Here is a 22,532-nt window from a genome sequence, read left to right as displayed (position 1 = left end):
TGTTTAAAACCCTTCATAAAGTGACCTTTAATAATGCATTATTCAATATTTATGGGCCAACATTCAAATTGCCCCACTGGAACACTCAATTATTCTTTCAAGGTAATGAAGCTAATTATTAATTTTATAATACATTTAATTTCCTCGCTGCAAAGGAAAGCTAAAGCTAATCAAGAAAAGTAAGGAAAAAAATAAAGCCATTAAAAATAACAGAGCTAAACATGACTACAAGTCTGTAAATTACTGGAGGGGCTCTGAGGTTGTTCCAACCCTAGAGGATTTTTTTACTCAAGCACAGGGACTAAATTTTGGTTCTATCTGCCCTCAAGAAAATCAGCTTTATATAGAATATATTAGAATATTTCCAAATACTAAATATGCAAAAGTAATGCATTTGGAACATGAAAGGAAAGAGAGCAAGATATTTGTTAAAGAAATGATAAAAAATATCTGTTGACTGCTTGGAAGGAAAGAGTTCAGTTTTGACTTAGCTGTGAATGCAGATGCTTCCCTTTAGCAGAGCAGGGACAAATATTTATCTTACTCCTTTGGAGCTAGAAATGAAAAGTATTTTTATCTTTATCTATTTCTACAGCATCTGGGTTTGTGGTTCTACCCTGTGACTACACAGAAATCAGCAATTTCTCCCACTGCTTTATTTCTTACTTATTTTCCCTCTTATCTATCTGTGTGACACACTAATTTCCTGCCTGGAGTATTATAACTGTCTCTCTTCTGCTTGGGCTTTTTCTTCCCACATTTTTCTTTTAGCTTTCTCCAGCCAAATCCTGGATGCTTTCTTTTCAGAGTTCCTGCTTTTGAATGACCCTTCCTGATCCCAGTGTCTCCCTTCCATTCCTCTGTCCTCACAACCACTGCTTGTTATGGTGAAGATTGAACAAAAGACCTTCCAGAGATGATTCATTACTCTTTTTCACATAGATGAGCACCTCTGATTACTTTCTGTGGATCTGAGTAGCAGCATTCACAGTGGCAAAATTATATACTAAAATAAAATAAAATAAAATAAAATAAAATAAAATAAAATAAAATAATGCAAAATAAAATAAAATAAATCATGTTTTCAGAAAGCAAACAAATATAATTATGCCTTTTCCCCATTTGAATCCTACTCTGCTGTGTCACATCCTGTATCCTGTAACAAAGACTGACAAATCTTCTGAGATTTTATAACCTGCTTGATCTCAGAGTACCACAAATAACTTGCCTGTGGTGTTGGGAACTAAGGTGTCAGTAGAAACACCATATTTGTGATCTGGAAATGTGATTGAGCCCAAGAGTTGGATGTACCTCAAGTACCTCTGTGGGAAATTTAGGATTTCTGTATAACTGATTATAGGGTTAAGTAGAAATTGTTTATTGTTTGTATTATATATTTATAGATTTTATAAATTATTAGGTATAAGTTTTTGATTGGTATTTTTGTTTGGTTGATTTGGTTTTTGTTTGTATTTTTTTGGAGTATATGATTGGTTGCAGTTTAGGTGTTTTATAGGTTTTTGTTATTTAGTTTTTATGGTCTTGATATTTGGTTTCTTAGTCTCTTCTTTTTTAATTTAGTACAATTTATGTTTCAGTAGCTTTGATGAATTCTTGAGGCTTTGATAACGAATTTAGAAGCAGGCTGGCTGGTGCACACTATGGCTTAACCCTTGTAAATACATTACAACACACCTTCAGGCAGCAAGGAGCTGAAGCCTTATTTTCTCCTTTTTTTTGCTCCCTCCTGATTTAGATATCCCAAGTTTGATATTAGGTGGTGTCAAAGAGAGAGAGTGGAACAGATCCAGGACATCACTAAAGGGTTGTTACACGTCTGACAAGCCACAAGGCAGAAGGGACAAGCACATCTCCTGCAATCTGTCCTTATGAGCAGTTAATGAGAGCCAACTTTTGCTCCCAAGCACGAAGCAGCACAGTGAGACAGTGTTTATTAGAGGCTGGTTGGAGCTGGCGATGGGCAGATGCACCCACATATGGTCATATTTATCCCAGGAGGGTCAACGGCCTGATGGCTGCAAGTGTGAGGAGTGGATTTGATGGCTCAGCCAGCCTCTTCCTGCTCCTAAATTCCCATGTTTTCTGTATGTGGGAGAACATGCTCATATGTTCCATTAGCTGGGATTAGGATTTTAGCTTTTATATTTATCGTATTTTTGTAATCCTGGAATTCTTTAGTGTATAACTCTAAACTCCATACAGAGTGTGAGCTGCTGCTTTCCCAGTTTGGTCAGACAACACAATTCCTCTCCAGGCCTGGGGATCAAGGACACCTCACTGCCTCAGGCCCTGAGAGATGGAAACAAAATTGAGTTTGAGGGGAGCAAACTTGAGGTAAATGAATTAATTACCTGAAGCTGTAATTGGAAGATTAACTCCCAATATGCAAATGGACCAAACTTATAGAAGTGTGAAACCCTGTGACCCATCATCCATTTAGGGTGTAGCCTCTTGGGGGGGCTTTGTCTGCCCTAAATGTACCTGAAGGCCCTTCAATAAATATAACTGCTTTTTATTCCCAAATTTTGTCCGACATCTGTTTTTAGGTGGCCCCAAAAAGACATCAGCACAAACCCCAGTGTAGCATTCACATCCTCTGAAAAAAATCCCTTCACACAGGATTTTTCTCCTGGGAAGCTGGAAGGCCTCAGAGAAAAGGAAAACAATTCTTATCTCATTTGCTTCTCCTGGGTTGTGCTTGTCTGGAATGTGGATTGTTTACCCACAGGTGATTGCTTGATTGGACTCTGGTGTGAGTTGTTTTGACTCTTTGGCCAATGGGGCCAAGCTGTGTCGGGACTCTCATGAGTTTTCATTATTATCTTTTTAGCATTCAGTAAGTATATTTTCTGTATTCTTTAGTATAATATAGTATTCTTTAATATAATATCATAAAGTAATAAATTAGCCTTCTGAGAACCTGGAGTCAGATGCATCATTCCTGCATTTGTCGGGGCATCCCTGCAAATACAATACCCCAGTTACATCTGTGAGTAGCAACAGGAGATATTGTGCTCCACCCTCTTCCCAGCCTGGTTGCGGTGTGAAACCCTCCCTGGGGCGACCCAAAAATTCTCCCTGCTGCCTCACCTGGGCGATGTGCCTTGGGAACTGCCATGTTCATCACCCTCCCTCCGTCCTGAGGCTTGGGGGGGGACGGGGTGAACCTGCAGATGCCCGACTCGGACGGCGTGCTGGACGTCAGGCTGTCTGTGTAGTCGTTGGTCCCTGCCGTGAGCTGCTCCGAGGACGTGTCTGATATGAAGCACTCCGTGATGGTGAACTTGGCGTGCCTCAGCTGCTCTTCCATCTTGGCGTGCTCGTAGGCCCTGGCCAGCTCTTCGTAGGTGGAGGAGGCACTTTCTGTGGAGACCATGCTGCTCCTCGCCCGGTCTGCGCGGCAGGAATGGGAACAACGAGAGAGAGAAAACATCTGCACAGTCTGTTTTTAGGTGGAAAGCCACGAGCGTGATATTTCAGAGTAAAGCAGAGAGCCCTTGAAATTATCAAGGTGATTTAAATGAATCTGCTTCAAATGCCTGCTATGGAGGGGCTTGACAGCTGGCCTGCAAGCAAAGCTGAGTTAGCAGAAGAAATAACAATTGATGATTGTCAAGTGTGTCCACAGCAAGGAAGTCAGCATGGGAACAGATTAGAAAAGATACATGAAAATTTTTCTAGGCTAGACTACGTGCATAAGTAGAAGTGTATTTGTGCCTTATTAAATTTCTGTAAAACTTTTGCCAATTATATTGACGCTAATTGCTTTGCACCAATGAATAGAATAAGTTATTGTGCAGTAGTTAATGACTTAAGATCATACTTTGTGAAGAGTATATAAGCTGGAGAACATGCAAAATAAAAAACTTTTCCTCTCAGATCCCAATCACATGTGTGTGCATGTCACATCTGACCTAACAGTGACAGCCTGCACAAGTGTTAGCTCAGTCAGAAACTCAAAAATTACAGATAATCTAAGGAGAAGCCTTATCCTGTGAGCAGCATTAGGTGCCTTAGCATTAAATTCATGTTTCTTTTATAAAAAAAACCAACCTTTACTACATGAAAAATATTACTTTTTCAACAAAAAAAATGATTTCTCTAAATCTGAAATGCCTTCAAAAGGTTTCAAACCCACAAACCAGATTTTGCAAAATAAGAAACAGCTTTTTTACATTATCTTTTTAATGCATCTCAGAAATATTTCACCGGGGCTATGTACAGGTGAGAAAGGAAAGTCTTTTTGTCCTGTTTCCATCATACATATATATATATATATATTTTTTTTTCTTTGGAAAGTGCTGAGAACAAAGGTCAAATAGGAAGGCAGTAGCTCTCAGATATTATCTCTCTAGACACCAGGTAAAACACTAACTCATTTCATTCGGAACAAAGGTCTTCAGAAAGCAATATCTGGCAACTACAGCCTGCAGTCATCCAGTTGCCTTTTCTCAGTGCTGCTGAAGCTAATGAGGGAATTCATATTTGACACAGAGGTTATTATGACCTACAAGCTGTTCTTTTCTGCTGATGAGTTTCTGAGAATATCAATATTTCTTAAACAACACTGTTATTGAAGATGTAAATGGCTACTGATACATTAAAAAGCACTCTGGAAATGCAGGGCTCATTTCTGCAGGGACAGAATTGCTGGGCTGTTGCACCCAGAGTGTTTCTATTCCAGTGGGCTGGAAGAGAAGAGCAGAGGACTTTGAAAAGTTCCTTGGGCAGAAGTCATGTTTCATCAAAAGATCTGTGCAATTTCAGACATTGTTGGTGATGTTCAATAAACAGGCAGAGTGTAATAGCTAATTCATAAAAATGGACCTCCTGCAGCAGCCAGAGGCAAGCGTGTCATTATTGCAAATCTTTATCTTTTTTATTGTGTGCCTGCACCCCTGCATCAGTTTTCATTGTGCACAAAGAACGATACTCCTGCCACTTTTAAACACAACCATCCAGTATTCAAAATGACAAGTGCTTCTGCAAGATCCTGTAACTTGCTTAAGATTTGGAGCTGACCAGGACTTAACAGGGTTTCTTTTGATTTTTTTTTCTTCCTTTTTTTTTTTTTTCTTTCCACCCACAGGAAACATCATTCTGTTTTTCACATTTGATTTGTACAGCAGACCTCAGTGATGTCTTCCCATATTTCTGGTCAGCTGGAAACTCCCAGGAGGCAGCAGCTGACCAGTGCCATGGAGCAGTGCGTGTGAATATCCTGGTCATGCAAAGGTCACAGCTTGGTCCATTGAAGCTCGGGACCTGCAGCTTCCCATATCCCATGCCAAGAGGGAGAATATTCCAGAACCAATCTGCCTGAACACCTACTTGAGATTTGATGGAAGTTTATCCAAGCCCAGGGTGAACTTTATGAAACTTCTTGGACTTCATGAGTACAGATTGATCAGGAAATTTCTAATGGCCTCTAGTTAGAACATTAGAACTCGGTCACAGCTATGAAATGCTGCCAGGCATTTCTCCTAAGCTCAAAAGCTACTGCTTTGTAAGCCTGGAATTGTTTTGATAAGTGTTAAATTCTGCCAAATATCAACTGCATCAACCAGCTCCTGAAATCTGAACTCCAGATTGGAGAAGTGATCAAATGTGCACATTAGCTCAATTGATTCTTGAACACATCATTTGGCTACATATGTTTATTTGAAAGTTTTAAACTTCTAAAGCACTTAAATTAAATGGACTCTACTCTTTTCCCAGAAACCAAGTGGTGTAATAGAGCTGCTTTTTGGCACAAGAAAAGCTTCCTTGATCTAAAGCTTGCTATCCCTCTCATAAATCACCGTGAGCTCAAAGGTAGACACAGAGTAGAAAAGTAGGCTTGTTAAAATATAAAGTCTGTTTACATAATTGAATGTAGTTTATCTACTAAACCACACAGTAAATTTAATTTCTACCCTTTGCCACACATATTGGAAAACATCCTTGGGTGACAACAGGTTGGAACACATCCAAATGCACCTGCAATCTGGAGTGTCTACAGAAAGGGTTTCTGAGAGGAGATTTTCTATTTATATTTGGATTTGTATATTTAACAACCTTAAAATTTATGATAATTCTACCTGAAGGTTGTCAGCTGGCTGGAGGAATCTAGTGACTGCCATTCCCCCATGGAGAAAACATGGGGGTTTAAGAGGGTGAAATATGAAACATTGAGAACTCCAGGCTGTAAATTACTAAATATGAGCCAAGTCAGATACTTGCTCTTATACAGAAAACAAACCAGCCATTCTGGTTTTTATGGTGAAAGGCCACTCACACCCACTGCTTTGTAGCTCTAACACATCATGAACACCTTTCTCCTAAAATCAGGAGAGACAGCTGGCAATTCCTTCTGAGGAAGCCAGAGCAAGCCTGGCTTCACTTTGGTCAGAGTTCCCTTTGAGAAACAGTTTACCTTTCTTCTTTTTTAACCTTTATTAGATTTACTTCATGATTATTCTTCTGGTTAAAAATTTAATAATTTATTTACCTCTTTTTGTTGCTTTTTCAGCATAGGACAGTAGAGAAAACTTTTTTTCCAGTTACATTTATGATGTGAAGGCATCAAGAATTGATGAGGGCTGCAGGCAGATTATGTGTTCAGTGTCTCCCCACTTGTCTTCTAGAGGAATAAACCCCATTCTGTTTCTCAGGAAAATCCTGGCCAGCTACTACAGAATTCAGTGCTATGAATGGATTTTTACTTGGACTCTAATTCCAGAGTTTTTCCTTTTTTTCCCCCTTCTCTTTCCCACTGAGAATGAACATATTACACAAATGGGAAAATAAAAATACTAACCTGAAGGTTGTTCAAATCCTGAAATCATTCCAAATATGACTCAAGAATATTCTTGCAGACTAATATTGTCCATTCCTAGTCAAATTCTCCTAGTTTTGCTTTTTGGTTCAGGAAGCTACAGGAAAATTTACCACCTTGTCTTTCAAAGGATGTGTGTGGAATGAGGAACCAGAGGCACAATATTTGTTGTCATTATCACTACAAGCATTTTTGGCACCCCTAATAAATAACCTACAGAAAAATCACCCTGGCAAGGGAAGAATAACGACACCTGAGCTCCAAACAAGGCACACCCAGGAACAGAACAGGTGGCACAGGCTGCCCACACAGGAGGTGGAGCTCCCACCCTTGGGGACATTCGGAAGCCATCTCGGGGTGTTCCTGAGCAGCCAGCCCTTGCTGACACTGCTTGGAGCAAAGGGACTGGCCTGACCAGTGCCCAAGTGTCCCTCTGGACCTCAACCTCTGATCCTGTGACTTGGAAGGGTCCTGTCAGCAATGGGAATGAGCAGCTGCTGGGACCCTGTCAGCAATGGGAATGAGCAGCTGCTGGGATCCTGTCAGCAATGGGATGCAGGATCCCAGCAGCAATGGGATATAGGAGCTGCTGGGATCCTGGCAGCAATGGGATGTAGGAGACGCTGGGATCCTGGCAGCAATGGGATGTAGGAGATGCTGGGATCCTGGCAGCAATGGGATGTAGGAGCTGCTGGGAGCCTGTCAGCAATGGGAATGAGCAGCTGCTGGGATCCTGTCAGCAATGGGATGCAGGAGCTGCTGGGATCCTGGCAGCAGTGGGATGCAGGAACTGCTGGGATCCTGGCAGCAATGGGATGTAGGAGCTGCTGGGATCCTGGCAGCAATGGGAATGAGCAGCTGCTGGGATCCTGTCAGCAATGGGATGTAGGAGATGCTGGGATCCTGTCAGCAATGGGAATGAGCAGCTGCTGGGATCCTGTCAGCAATGGGATGCAGGAGCTGCTGGGATCCCGGCAGCAATGGGATGTAGGAGATGCTGGGATCCTGTCAGCAATGGGAATGAGCAGCTGCTGGGATCCTGTCAGCAATGGGAATGAGCAGCTGCTGGGATCCTGTCAGCAATGGGATGCAGGAGCTGCTGGGATCCTGGCAGCAGTGGGATGCAGGATCCCGGCAGCAATGGGATGCAGGAGCTGCTGGGATCCTGGCAGCAATGGGATGCAGGAGCTGCTGGGATCCCGGCAGCAATGGGATATAGGAGCTGCTGGGATCCTGGCAGCAATGGGATGCAGGAGCTGCTGGGATCCTGGCAGCAATGGGATGTCAGCAATGGGATGCCAGCAGCAGCTGCTGTCCCGGTGTCCCTGTGGGGAGCCCTGTCCATACCTGTGTCCTGGGAGGGGCTGACGCTGTAGCTGTCACTTTCCTTGTCCACTGATCCTGCTGGCCTGGGCGTGGGCAGCCTCCAGTCTGTGGTGAGGGTGTGTGCTGATATGGTGGGGTGGGGTCTGTTGAGGGTCCACTGGCTGGCGTAGCGGTTGCGCGCGGTGGGCCCGGTTTTGGCACTCCTCCTCGTGGTGGGATCTGTGAGGGATGGCACAGAGGGGGTGGGAAGGAAAAACCAGCCCTGTCAGAATCACAGAGTGCCAGAATGTCCTGAGCTGGAAGGGACCCACAGGGATCATCCTGGCCCTGCACAGACCCCCAAAAATCCCACCCTGGCCATCCCTGGAGCGGTGTCCAAACACTCCTGGAGCTCTGGCAGCCTCGGGGCCATGACCATTCATCCAACCACCCCTGGGTGAAGAACCCTTTCCTAAAATCCAACCCAGTCCTTCCCAGATACAGCTCCAAATATTTCTTCATGTCCTGTCCCTGGTCAGCAGAGAGATCAGTACCCGGCCCTTCACCTTCCCCTTCCAGAAGGAGATGGCCACTGAAATCATCTTTGTTAAAAAACCCAAACTCAAGACTTTTTTTGGGGAAAAAAAATGAAGTGTTAATGCTGATCATTACCAAACTGCTGATGCTTTTCTAGAACTAGTCTCTTTCAAATGAAACTCTACATTTTATCAAGGGTGGAACTGAAGAGCTGAAGGCCCTATCATTCTTCCACTGACACTTCATTATCCCTTTACTCCAAGACAAGCAGTTCTCCAGCACCAAAACCACTCTGAGAACTGAAAGAGCACAAGGCAAATAGCTCTGGTCAGGGATTTCACACCACACCTCAAGTGAAGTGCAAGGTAAATTATCAGCATAGATGTGCCCTCAGAAACACCCTGCACCAGGTACCTGCTGTCAGTTTTGAAACAGATGTGCTCAGAAATGTGGGGCTGTAATTCCCTCTTCTGGACATAATGTTGCTATATTACAGTATTGATCAGCTACAGATTTCCTATTTTAACAAGTGGCCAAGACATAAAACATAAGCTGTAATAGTGCCATCAGAGTTTCAGTGGGAACAGATTCATAAAGATTTGACTGCTTTGGAACAATTAGTAAATTAGTACAATTTCTCAGACTTCAAAAATCATCTGCTACTGGTTTAAGGTCGTCAGTGCTGTACTTTTGAAATTAACATGGAGATAATAGAGTGACCAAGATCGTAAAAGCAAACTATGTGCCAAAATTGACCTCCTTGAACTTATTAATAAAGAGTTCTGCCCTGAAAGCGAGTCTAACAAAGCAAGGGCAAGAGAAAAATCATTATGTGGCAAACAGAGAGTGACTACATCAGCACTGAAGGATTTCTCTTCAAAGCTTCTGAAAGGATATCACTAACAATAGAAAGGGTGTTAGAAATGAAGAATTCAAATCTATTCAAAATGTTCTTTGACATTCAAATGGTGAAGTTGTCAGTCTTTGAGGTAAGACACTTTAGCAAAAGAAATGGAAAGAAAAAGCAATACCCAGATAATGACTCTGAGCACTGCTTCTGCCTAAGCATTCCCAGTGAGAATTCCTATTCTGCTGCTTCAAAGAAACAAGGAATTTATTTACAAATAATGGTCTGATCCTTCTCCTTTTTTTTTCCCTACAGAAGTGGAAAAATTAAAACCTGGTGCCACTGATCCTCCTGGTAGCGCAGCACAGAGCCACCTCACACGGACAACATCCAAATCCTTGCTCAGTGTGGCACAAACCAACACTTGGGAATGTGGCACGTGGCTGTGGTGTGGCCAGGAGTGAGCCTCATTCAAAGGAGAACATGGAGAACACAAGGAGAGTGCTGCTGGGAACAGCTCCTGGCACAGTGCTGGGGCTGCCTGGCCTGGAGAAGAGAAGGTTTGGGGGAATACCATTGATGGACAGAAATACCTGAGGGGCAAGAGGACAAGAGAGGACAAGAGAGAACAAGAGAGGACAAGAGAGGACAAGAGAGGACAAGAGAGGACAAGAGAGGACAAGAGCCAAGTTTCTGCCAGTGGTGCCCAGTGAGAAGGCCAGGGGGCAATGGCCACAAGGAGAAACTTGGGAGCTTTGTCCTGAACATCAGGAAAGACTTTAAGGTGAGGGAGAGTGAGCCCTGGCACAGGCTGCACACACAGGAGCTGGAGTTCCCATCCTTAGGGACATTCAGAAGTCATCTGGGGGTGTTCCTGAGCTTAGGATCTGTGTCCAGCCCTTGTTGACCCTGCTTTGAGCAAAGGGACTGGACTGACCAGTGCCCAGGTGTCCCTCTGGACCTCAACCTCTGATCCTGTGACTTGGGAGGATCCTGTCAGCAATGGGAATGAGCTGGAAGAGCCTCTGCCAGCCCACAGGAGCTCAGTCCTTGTCCTGATGAGCAGGAGGGGCTGTGCAGCACAGGCACAGCAATTCCAGAGCTGGCAGTGGGATGGAAACACAGCTGGTGCCCTGGTTATGCCAGCTCTGCTGTCAAACACAACTGGAGAGAGCTGAGGACAGCAAGGCAAAGGTTCACAGAGCAACTCTTCCATAAATAAATAAATAAGGACAAGAGAACAACTTCAAATATGCTGTAAAGGAATATTTGTCACTCAGTGAATGTGAGTGAGCTCAGACAGGAGTGTCCATAACCTCTGAGCCACCCAGCTGGGCTCTGCTCTCCTCTTCACAGCAGAAGTGGTGGCTCTAGAGGAAATCCCATCACCCAGCCTGCAGCAAAGCTGGATTAGTGTCTCAAATCCAGGGAACATTACCTGGAAGTCTTTGAGCCAGCCCTGTGCACTGCTGCAATCAGATCTGTACTGCTTAATAAAAGTGCTGGTGGATTTTTATTCCCAAGCAGGGCTGGACACAGATCATATTCTTACCCATGAATTAAATCCACATTTAATTTGAAGGAATTCTCTCCCTGGCTGCAGAGGAATCAAGCACAGAACTGCACACAAAGAGGCATTAGGAAAGGAAGGTGCTATGAAGTTCTGTGGTATGACACAGGTGTGAGGTTTTGGGGTGATGCCTCTTTCCTTATTAGAAAATCTAATCCTCAAGGAATGACCTGAAAAAAAGATGAAAGGGCTAAAAAAAAGTACCAAGGCCAGGAGTAGGACACCTCTTATTTAAAAGATTGTGGTGAAAATGGATTTTTCAAATTATCTGCATTCTACCACTGAGCTTTCAGCATTTATGTTCACCAAACTCAGCAAGTAAATTCTGAAACAATCAGGGGACAGGAATAATCTAAGAGATTTCAGAAATTGCACACTGCAGTGAAGCACAAAATTTCTAACTCATAGCTAATCATTCAACCTAGTATTTTTTTTTACCCATTTACATAGATATGGAACATATTCATGAGAGGAATGAGAAGAATGGATTGCATCAGTATATTAATTTATGATAGCATTTTAATCACTAGAAGAACAACTTGGCATGAATATATCTGGAAAAAGTAATTTACCATAATAACTAAAGCCAGAAATACAACTTTTTCAGAAAAAGTAATAATGAGAAATGCTTTCTTTTTTTTTTTTTTTTTGCCTGATGGAGAGGTAGGAGGAAAGTTCCTTTTGAAATACAATAAAGATTGATCACAGAGAAAAAAAAACAGTGTATTGCACACTAAAAGCCATTAAGGTAATTTACCCAATAAATTCTGGAAATTAAAATCCAGCATTTGGTTTAATGAAGGCCAGGTATGAATTATTTCAAATTACACCTCCATTTCAGATGCATATGTAATTTCCCCCATACTGAATCAGTAAGTGCAATAGTTTAAGAAATGTCCTCTGCTGACCTAAAAAGATTTCTCTCCACTCTCAGACAGAAAGATGAAGATGCAAATACAGGAGCAGAGTATTTATTTTGTTACAGCTTTCTCCTCTCTAAAAAAAAACCCCTATTTTCTGATGTGCTTACTTGTTCCTGGCCGGGCATCAGAGACATCCACCAGTGGCCCTGTGGCTTGTGACACCGACTGGTAATGGACCGTGTGGGTGACAGTCAGGGACTTCTGCTTGGACGTCTCTCCAAAGTCAGCATCAGTGAGCAGAACTGTTGATCTGTCATCTGTAAGTGGGAGAATAATCAGATAATGAGCACAGAATGTTGGCTTTGCCTTCATCAGAGCTTTGCAGTGAGTCCCCAGGCATCCACAGCCCAGTGACACCGTGGGCAGAGCGGCTCCCTGCTCTCTGCAAGGCCCGGAGGGCTTGGAAGGGAAGTTTAAACCTCTGGGTTTAAGCTCAAATCCCAGATAAAACTAAAGAATAACTTTCATTTTTCCTAGTGCTTTCACCTTAGAGATGTGCAGCTGGGGCAGACTGTTAAACAGCCTCGCAAAGAGCTGATTTGTGTGTCATCATTTGTAGTCCCAATTCCTTCATGGCCATCCTTTGAACCCTGCCCTCTTCCCCTTCACTTTCAGAGAGCTCAGATGAGCTTTTCAACATCATATTTCACCATCAGATGTTGTTGATGTTTTCAGCAACATATTCCCTTTATTTCTTTTTATCAGCATGATTAGCAATGTCCACAGTGAAACCACCCCTTTTTTCCCAAAAGGAGGTTGTTAGGGGGTCTTGCTAACCAACCCTCTCTCCCCTTTTTCTGCAGAGACAGAATATTGCAGAAGGGATAACCCTGACCCAGGACTGGTTTTTTTATGCCACTTCAAATAAAGTTGTGAGGTTAAGTCTGACCTTGGAATGGAAGGAAAAGGTGAGCACTAACTTTTCCTGCTGTGTGGTTCTGCTTCTGTGTCTTCCCTGTGGGGTAGGATATATTCACCAAATTTCTACACACACCTTGATCATTGCAGAGCTATACAGCAATTGCTTCCTTTTTTATATTTTTTTTCTCCAGTTGTGATCTCTGTATCATTATTTTTTTTTTCTCCAAGGAGGAATCTGGTCCACTTGATCATGGATGGTTTAATAGCAATAAACCTTTCACTGCCTTTGTGCTTGCAGAACAACTATTTGGTGTGCTATCAGACTTTCTTTTGCATTCTTTACAGTCTTTGTATCCATTCAGAATTGCAAGAGAAGCCTCAAGGATTTCCTGCTGGGCTGTGCTATATAGTTTTGTAATGTGTTCTAAGGAACTGGTAGCAGCAGGACTTCTGGGCATTTACTAGTCAGCAGAGGTTGATCCACTTCTTTTAAGCATTCCTGGGTTTTGTTTTGGATCTTTTCTTTTTCTTTTTTTTTTTTTTTTTTAACTTGACAAGACACCATTAGGGTGAGCAGCTCTGCACAATAACAGAACACACATTTTTTACCCAAAGAAGGCTATAAATAGAATAACATTAGGAATCAAATAACTCTTTGTCTGGCAAAAGATGAGCTCTTATTCAGGTTGGGAATAAAGCCTCTTGGCAGCAAACTCTGTCAAACCCTGCCAAAATCCCTGCTTATTCTGGGTGGAAAGCTGCCTCTTAGCAAGGCCCTGATGGCATTGCTGCAGTTCAGGCTCTAAGAGTATTTCTACTGGAACCCCCCACTGCTCAGCAGCTGCCACTCAAAAGTTAAAGCTGCCTTTAGGATGAAGCCTGGCACAAAGGGCAGACTTTGGGAAGCTCAAATAATGATTTTAGAAAATCTGTAGGTCTCCTTTTCAAACCTGGAATGGGCATGAACAGGAGGTGCAGAGATGCTGCACTCAGCTTGCTGACTTTCCTCTTTGGCCACACCATCCCTGGATGCTGTTACTTTGTCAGCTTCTTTTATACAGATTTTTATCCAAAAAATGTAAAGTTACAAGTCTAACAAAGTCAGCCAGGAGTGTCTTGCCACAGTGTGTGCTCATACAGTCACGGCATCAGGCTGCATTTCTAGTCTGAGTTTCCAGATATTTTTAAATTATTTGGGGAAAAAAAACCCCAACACCAAACAATTCTATTTCTCGTGACACTTCAGTTAAGTACCAGCCCCATGAGAAATCTTTTTTTTTTTTCTGTATTATCAAACAGTTTAGATCTGAATTTTGCATGGATACACAGAAGCTGAAAACTGATCAAAATGTTGAAATATCATGTGCTATGAACAGGTGGATACAATATGCAACATGTAAATTTTAAAAGTTAGCTGTAGCAAATCTTCTGATACTGAGAGCACAGTTTCAGAATTTCATTTTCCCTTTTAAGTAATGTCAGTGAGCCAACTGCCTAGGCAGAGCCAAATGAGAAATCAGAATGAAAATCATAAAACTGCCAGTCCTCAATTACATTTTCTTCAAGAAACTCTTTCCAGCAGTTTCATTTTCCTAATGCCCTGCATTATTTTAGATCCTATACTGAGATTACTTTTAGTGGGAAATGACTCAAAGGGGAGGGAAAATAAACCCAGTTCAGTTTTCAAATTACTTTGTAGCTCTTTTCTCTTGGTGTGTGCAGCAGGGAAAGGGTGTGGAAAAGAGGAATTCCACCTAAAAGAACCTGTTACATTAACCAGGGGAAAAAAAGCTCAGATTTACCAATGGTCTCCATGGTGTCCCTCTCCTCTATCAGCAGCTGTGCTCTGGGAATGTCAATGTGCATCCTCAGTGTTTGCTGCTGCTTGTTAAGTGTGTCTGATGTCCTGGTGTTCTTGCTGAAAACAAAAGAGAAGTGAAGACATAAACATTCAGCCCGAATGAAAAGATATTTCCAAACTTCCTCATTTTCAATCTGTCCAGCTCAAAAAAACCAATGTGACCATAATCAGCAGAAACCACTCACACATCTGATTCTGCCCTCTTCAGAACAAGTGCGTGGTATTAATTTATTGCACGTGGCAAGGCATTAGATGAGTGCACAGTGTGGAGGGATGTGGTCTGTCCTCCATCAGCAGGAACCCGAGAATTTCACACAGCTTTCTTCAAGTGCTGTCATAATGAAATTAATAAAAACACTTTGGAAGATGGATCTTTTCTTTGACTCTTCATGAATCTGAGTAGAGCAACACGCAGCTGATCAAACAGGTTGGTAGGAAAATGATGTTTTGAGTGATTTCTAATTGTTTTTTTATCTTTTCATTATTTTTAATTAGCTAAGTTTCAAATATCACTTTGACTGATAAATGAAAAAGCAAATTAATAACCAGGCACACTATTAATAGATTGCCTAAAATAAATAAAGGCTTTCGACCCATTGATGTTCCAAGACAAAAATTGCAAATCTTGTTTACATTTGTGGATTATGTCTAATTGATTGATGCAATAATCTAAAAAAGAACATAAACCAATTATTTTATCATCATGCAAATTGAAACAATTTCATTTTGAAGTTTGTGTACCAGAAAATGACTTCTTAAATGAGCTGTCTACTAAAAGCAAATGAAAATGGATGGTAAAACCAAGTGCCACAGTCATTTCCAGCACAGAGCTTGCACCAAGAAACTTTCAGATTGCACTAAACAGGAACATTTTGCCATTTTAGATGTAATTACTCTCTGGATAAAATGAAATATTTGCAAATACTTCATGCAGGGAGGCTGTGGAGAGTTGAGACAAATCAGCCAGCAGTGTGATCCAGGTGCTCAGGCTTCAAAGAGTTGTAAGATCCAAGTGGAGGCTCATTTTCTAGTGTAAAATAGCTGCGGATCACTCAGTTGAATTCTGCTTTGGCAGTGAATTATTGTTGTTAATGGCATCAGCAGAGGAATGTTAAAGGGATAAGCTCAGTTCTTCTGTGAGCACGGGAGATTAATCCATGTGTGGTGAGCCCCCATCTCCAGGAAATTTGTGTTAACTTCCTGCTGTGTCTCCACATCAGCAAGCCCTGGCTACCTCAGGTTTGAACATTCTCCTAGAGACTCTTTTTGGAGGAATTTTCTAGCCATGTGGTCAGTGGTCCTCCAAATCCAAGGGTAAGATCCACAAGGCACCTGGGTATCACTGTCATATTTTCCAGAAAAATCTCTTTGCCCAGGATTTCTCTCCTGGGAAGCTGAGAAGCCTCAGAGAAAAAGGAAACAATAATTATCTGATTTGCTTCTCCTGTGTTTTGCTCATGTGGAATGTGTTTGGACATTGTTTACCAGCAGGTGATTGTCTCATTGGTTTCATGTGAATTGTTTTAACTTAACAGCCAACCAGTGCCAGGCTGTGTCGGGGCTCTGGAAAGAGTCACAAATTTTCATTATTATCTTTGTAGCCTTCTGTCTGTATCCTTTCTGTATTTAGTATAGTTTAGTATCATTTTAATATAGTATTCTTTTATATAATATAGTACCATAAAATAATAAATCAGCCTTCTGAGAACATGGAGTCAGAACCATCATTCCTTCCTGCCATGGGGCATCTCACAAATATGACATCTGGGAGCACCTCTCCGATTTTCACCTCCTGGCTTTCCCTGCTGTTGTGGTCCCCAACATCATTAACACCATCTATACATCCCAAATGTAATGTCTCTCTTCACCTGGGTGATTAGATGGTGCTGTTTCCATCACATACACATGGATATTGGAAATGCATTCAAACAGGCAACAACTGGTGCCTCATTCAATCATCATGGAAGCAAAATATCAGGAGAGCCTCCCAAGGACTTCCAGACTTTTCTCCATATATAATCAGGGGAGAATGGTCATCACAGGGTCTTACTAAAAACATAAATTTTCAAAGACATGTAGTATTGTCGAATGCAGATAAATTCCCCAGTGGTGTTTTCTAAGTCTCTGCACAGAGTGGATGCCACTCAAGTCGCTAAAATGTTAAGAGAATCAGACAGTAATATTTTATCTGCATGCCAAATATGCTTGGATACAGGCCCTCGGAAAGCTGGACTGCTCTGGGCTTGCCCAAAGTCATGGAGCAAATGTAGAGCACCGATTGCCTCACTGCCCTCTGAGTAAAGAATTTTTCCTATTATTTAATCTGAACCTGCCCTCTTTCAGTTTAAAGAAGGAAACTGATTTTTTTTTATGTCCAATTTAAATAATCCAGTAGTGACAGGATACACAGAGTCAGATACATCTAGAGTATCTAGATATCTAGAGTCAGATACATCTAGAGTCTGTGCAGTCCATAACTGAGTCTGGGAAATACATCCCTGCACCCCTCTGCTCTCACTGGGGATGCAGAAGACAAAGGGATAGGATCAGACTCCTGCTCAGAGAATGCAGATCCCAGAATGCCAGAGCTGGAGCTCTTCAGCAGGATGAATGCTCTGTATTTCCATTATTAAAAAGTACTCAACCATCACAGGAAGCATTTTTGGATCACAGGGAGCAGGAGCAGAATTTTCCCCAGATTTGCAGCTTTACTGCTCACCTGACAAAAGAGAGTTCCCAATCCCAACCTTGGCTCCAGGGACAGCTCCATGCAAAACACGTGGGAGGTTTTTCAAGCCAGAACTGGAACCCAGGCCTCTCTATATTCAGGAATATTCCCTGCTATTCTTGAGAGTTATTCCTTGGTTTGTGGGCTGTCTCTCCTCCTCCTTGCTGAGCTAATTAATTCCCCTGCATGCAGCAGTGACATGGGGTGTCCAAACACAGCACAGGCACTTGGCAGAAGCAAGGGGGTTGTTGCTGATTAGGATGCTGTCTCATTCTGGCTCAGGGAATTTTGAATTCTTTTTTGCAGACCACAACAGCTCAGCTTTCAAGTTATAAAATCCTGAAGTGCCAGCAGCAATAAAGTGCCTCTAGGGCTTGGAAACAGGGCAAAGGAGGTTTCATTTTGAAGCTTCCTAAACTAAATTCAGGCAGAAATATTTTAATGGTCTGGTGGATGAGGAGTCCAATGATTAATTCTTTAAAGGGATAAAATGTATCTACCTGTATTTTTTTATACTTACAGACATAAAATTCCCACACTTAAGCATGTGCTTTTCTTTACTTATCAGACCTCGTAAGGGTCTGTGTATAAGAGAATTAATTCCCTTTGTTTCAAAGAATCTCCGAGCTCCAAATCATTAGGCACTGAGAGCCTGTCAGGAGACTGGGTCACAGAATCATAGAATCATGGCTTGGGTTGGAAAAGACTTCCAAGATCATCTCATCCCAACCCCATGCCATGGGCAGGGACAGCTCCTACAATCCCAGCTTACTCCAAGCCCTGTCCAGCCTGGCCTTGGACACTTCCAGGCACGAAGAATCCACAACTTCTCTGCACAACATGTTCCAGTGCCTCACTGCCCTCTGAGCAAAGAATTTCTTCCTAATACTTAATTAAACCTGCTCTCTTTTAGTTTAAAACCCTTGCCCCTTTTCCTGTCACTGTCTGCCCATATTAAAAGTCCCTCTCCTTTTCCTAAGATCCTTCCAGGAAATGAAAATGCCTCCATGAGATCTCCCCAAAGATTTCTCCATTCTGAAGAATCCCCCAGTATTCTCAGTAATTTGCTGCATTTTTTTACTCTGCTAAAGTTCCTGCTTTTGTCACTATTTGAAACAGGTATTTGGGCAGGTATTTGGTCTGAGTACAGCTTTTATGTTGAGTCTGTGGATAAAAAAAAGCCTTTTCCAGAGCAAGTACATTGTATAGAGAATTTTGAAAGAGTCCACAGTTTGTTGTAAAAAAACATATGGGAAACTAAATCAGAGTATTTGGGGATAAAAGATTCTTCACCTTGTGTTCAAAATTTGAAAATTCAGTGAATGGCTAAACAGATTCACAGTGAACTGTTACACCGAGTGTGGCTGGATTGCTGCTTTCACCCCAAAGAAACATTGAAAAGCTGTGCTTATCCAACAGCAGGGATTTTTATTTGTGAGTGTAAGGTATCAACAATGAGTTGTGCAGCTCTCATTAAACTGCTGACTTATCCTGCTCCACAGACATTTGACTTACACAGCCAAAGCCAGTGACTCTCAAAGCAAAGACTAAAGCTCCATTTTTAATCCGCTTTACACACACTCATGAAAATCTCCTCAAAAAGAAAGATACACAGAGCTCCCTCCAGGCCTCACGCCTTCCTACCAAGCAGGGAATCATCTTGTCTTCCCTCTCCCCAGATACCCCCTTTCTTGATAGTTTTATCACAGCAGATTTTGGTGAAATCATAAAGATAAAATACATCAGGGGCTTCATCATATGTGACTGTTGTTTTGGAGAGGGCTTATTAGCCTTTGATTATTCACACGCTACATCTTCAGGAACATCTGTTGTTTGTGGGTAGCTCAGGTTTTCATAGAATGTATTTCACAGACTTGTCACAAATGAGAGCTCCCAGTTCTGGCATGTCTGTAAATGTAAGCCCATATCCCCTATTTCCTCTGAAGTTCTCATTTAACAGTCATTTGCCTTTGTTCAAACGATTAGAAAAGAAATATAGGATATGCTTATGTGATAAAACCAAGATTATTTGTTAATAAATGAGATGAGAGGAACATGATGACCATGTTTCAATGCTGGTGAAAGGAAAAGCCAAATGAAATGGTGGCAGGTGAGTTACCTGGAAAAACAGCTCTGAAACAAGGACTGAGAGGGGACCTGGCTGCTCCCTGAGTACATCAGGCAGGGAGGACAAAAATTCCTTAATTTGGTAACCATCAGCCAAGGGAAAAGTGGGTAAAACCTGGGCACTTCTCAGGGAAGTTTGGTGACGTTTTTTAAGTGTCAGAGGAGTGAGGCTCTGAAATGGCCTTGCAGAAGTGGCACCAAGGCTTGTGAAGCCAGCCAGGGTTGGGGCAGAGCGTTACCAGCTTGGCAGAGGGCCTCTGAGAGGCTGTCACTGGGACTGAAAGTCTCCATGCAGGGGTTTCAGCTGGTCCCTGATGGGTTTCTTCAGGGTGATGCCTCAGGTTTGAGCTTTTCTATGTTTCACATTCTGTGCTGCTTTAGTGTGGGGGTCTGAGCTTCATATTATGGGATGGTGAGCTCTCTGCACAGAGCAGGGACACAAAACAATTCCTGTTCCAGCTGGGCACCAAGGACAAATGATCCAAATCTCAGCCCAGGAGCACAAACAGCGTGGGCTGGAGAGAGAAAAACAAGCAGGGTGGGAGTGCCTGGGCTAAAGCTGGAACTGGACAATGAACTGCAAGGTGCAAATGGAGCAGAACTGATCCAAGGGAGAGACCCCGTGCCCGCTGGTGCATTTTGGGACCATTTTGGTTCATCTTGGGTGCAGCCCTGGCTGGGCTCTTGTGCTGCCCAAGGTGGATCCATGGAGGCCTTTGAATAAATCCCTGCTTTATTCTTTAGCTCTGTCCAGCCTCTCTTCTAGGTCAGCCTTCACAAAGCATCAAGGGAACAGATTTGCTGTGTGTGCTGATCTGTGCTGTCTTCTGTGGCACCAGAAACCACCAGGGCAAATGTTCCTGAAGCTGCTGAACCCCACAATTTGCTGCCACGGGCAGCCAGGGAGGAGATGACCCAGACTGCATGACCAGTCCTGTTAACATCACGGGGCTTATTGAGATCTGATGGCATAGAGCTGAATTTACACCAAACCCATCTGTCACCGTGTCTTTGCTGAGTTCATTCTTACAACAGAAGTGAAGTTTCTCAAGGGTGAGGAACATTGGAGTGTGGTTCGTGTGGTGAAATACCTATGACATTTCAAATTTGTTGCTGGAATATGAAAAATATTTTCTAGCAACCCAAAATTCATTTGAACTCAAAAATAATCCCTTGGCAATCCCAGTTTCAAATATATACAGCGGTTCTAAAGTTCAATATTTTCCCTAGACAAAACAATAAACATTGAAGTTATGAAATTTCCATCTTTGAAAGAATTGTGGTGCCAGAATAGTCATTATGATGCAATTCAACAACTGAATTAGATTTCTGAATTCTGAGCTGATGGAACAGAAGTGAAAAATAATACATGGATTTACCTGCTCTTTTATACCTTTGGGTATAAGCAGCTAACAACAGTGAATTACATAAACAGAGCTGCAAAGTTTAGAGATATTCACAGCCAGAAATTTATTCCCTTTAATCAGATGATCTCTGAAGAGCAATTACTTTGATACATATTACGAAAATGTTTTTCAGAGAGGGAGGAATGTCCAAATGGACCTGCATAGCTTCTATGACTTAATCTAACACAAGTTATCAGGTTTTTTATCATTGTAGCTCCTCACACTACCCACAAAGTGTCATCTTTCTCTGGTGTCTGACCACCAGTGCATCACAGTTCTCCACAGACTGACAAATGGTGTGTTTTGGCAAAGGGTTTAGGAATAAAAAGTTTACTTCTTCATTTGTCCCTCTAACAATTCTGAAATATGATATTATAATTAATAGACATTTTTCAGTTGAAAACAATACAATAAAATTCAATTTGTTCTTACCTCATAAGCATTTCGGCCAAACTCTTTGCATCTAGAAGGAAATAGAAGAAATGTCATCACAAATGAAAATCTATTTGAGAGATGCATTATTAACAAGTGACTTGAATCAGCCATGTGTAACACCACAGTTGTTTCTAGATCAATGGCAAGAATAAAAGAGCGTCTCAAAGTCCCTACTTTTGCTAAAATTGCATTTTTGCTCCAAACAGCCCTGTTTAGTTCCTCAGTAACATCAAAGATGGTAAGAGAAATACAAGTTACCATTGGTTTAACTAGAAAAAAGCTACAAAACATATTAGAAATGGGAACAATTTAACAAATAATGAGGATATCAGTTCTTTCGTGCTATGGGTAGCAAATGAACAGGTGAGGGAAGAAGAAAAGGCAAGAAAATAGGATTTTTGATATCCATCTCTGGGCAAGAGCCAAAGCCAGGCTGGATGAGCAGTTGTCAACCTGTCATTTCCAAACCAGGTGTGAGCAAGGGAGGGCTCTAAGGAGTCAAATTGGAATCACAGAATCCCTTAGGTTGGAAAAGACCTCCAAGAGTCCAGGCTGTGCCTGATTCCCACCCTGTCCCCAGCCCAGAGCACTCAGTGCCACCTCCAGGTGACACCTGCAGGGATGGGCACTGCAAAGCTCCCTGGGCAGCCCCTGCCAAGGCCTGAGCACCCTTTCCATGGGCAAATTCCTGCTGCTGGCCAAGCTGAGTCTCCCCAGGCACAAACTTGCTTGGTTGCACTCAAAAATGAATATTTTTCCCACTAGCAATAATTCAAAATACTGCTGGGTCTTCAGAGTATGGTCTACACATGAAACAGAGGATGGTTTATTCCCACATGTATCAGCCTTGCAAAATAAGACACTGCTGAAGGAAAAATATTCCTCCTGTTCTTGTCATTGCTGCTATTATTAGCAGAAAATCCTGTGGGGCTATAATTATTTCAATACTTATCAGTTCAAAAGGCACAGCTGAAGTTTGATTTTTCAGGTAGGCTTCTGTAAAACTTTATCAACACAATACACTAATTTCTGTGGTATCATCCAGCAAAAACAGGCAGCTCTGCTTTGTTCTCCTGCAGTTTGCTGCTAAACAA

General features: G+C 42.2%; 1 protein-coding gene across 2 annotated transcripts in view; it reads right to left on the bottom strand.

Moving 5' to 3' along the window:
- The window catches only part of DSCAM (DS cell adhesion molecule), a 179,649-nt gene that overhangs the window by 17,821 nt on the left and 139,296 nt on the right, over nucleotides 1-22,532 (bottom strand). For both annotated transcript variants that reach the window (XM_038138300.1, XM_038138309.1), the window contains 5 exons: nucleotides 21,436-21,466; nucleotides 14,684-14,799; nucleotides 12,128-12,277; nucleotides 8,186-8,383; nucleotides 3,112-3,414 (listed from right to left, as the gene is read on the bottom strand). In XM_038138300.1, the coding sequence (XP_037994228.1) occupies nucleotides 3,112-3,414; nucleotides 8,186-8,383; nucleotides 12,128-12,277; nucleotides 14,684-14,799; nucleotides 21,436-21,466 (798 nt within the window). The remainder of the gene's footprint in view (nucleotides 1-3,111; nucleotides 3,415-8,185; nucleotides 8,384-12,127; nucleotides 12,278-14,683; nucleotides 14,800-21,435; nucleotides 21,467-22,532) is intronic.

This window comes from Motacilla alba, chromosome 1 (genome assembly GCF_015832195.1).
Source record: "Motacilla alba alba isolate MOTALB_02 chromosome 1, Motacilla_alba_V1.0_pri, whole genome shotgun sequence".
Lineage (NCBI taxonomy): Eukaryota > Metazoa > Chordata > Aves > Passeriformes > Motacillidae > Motacilla > Motacilla alba.
This window is presented reverse-complemented; position numbering and strand designations above follow the sequence as displayed.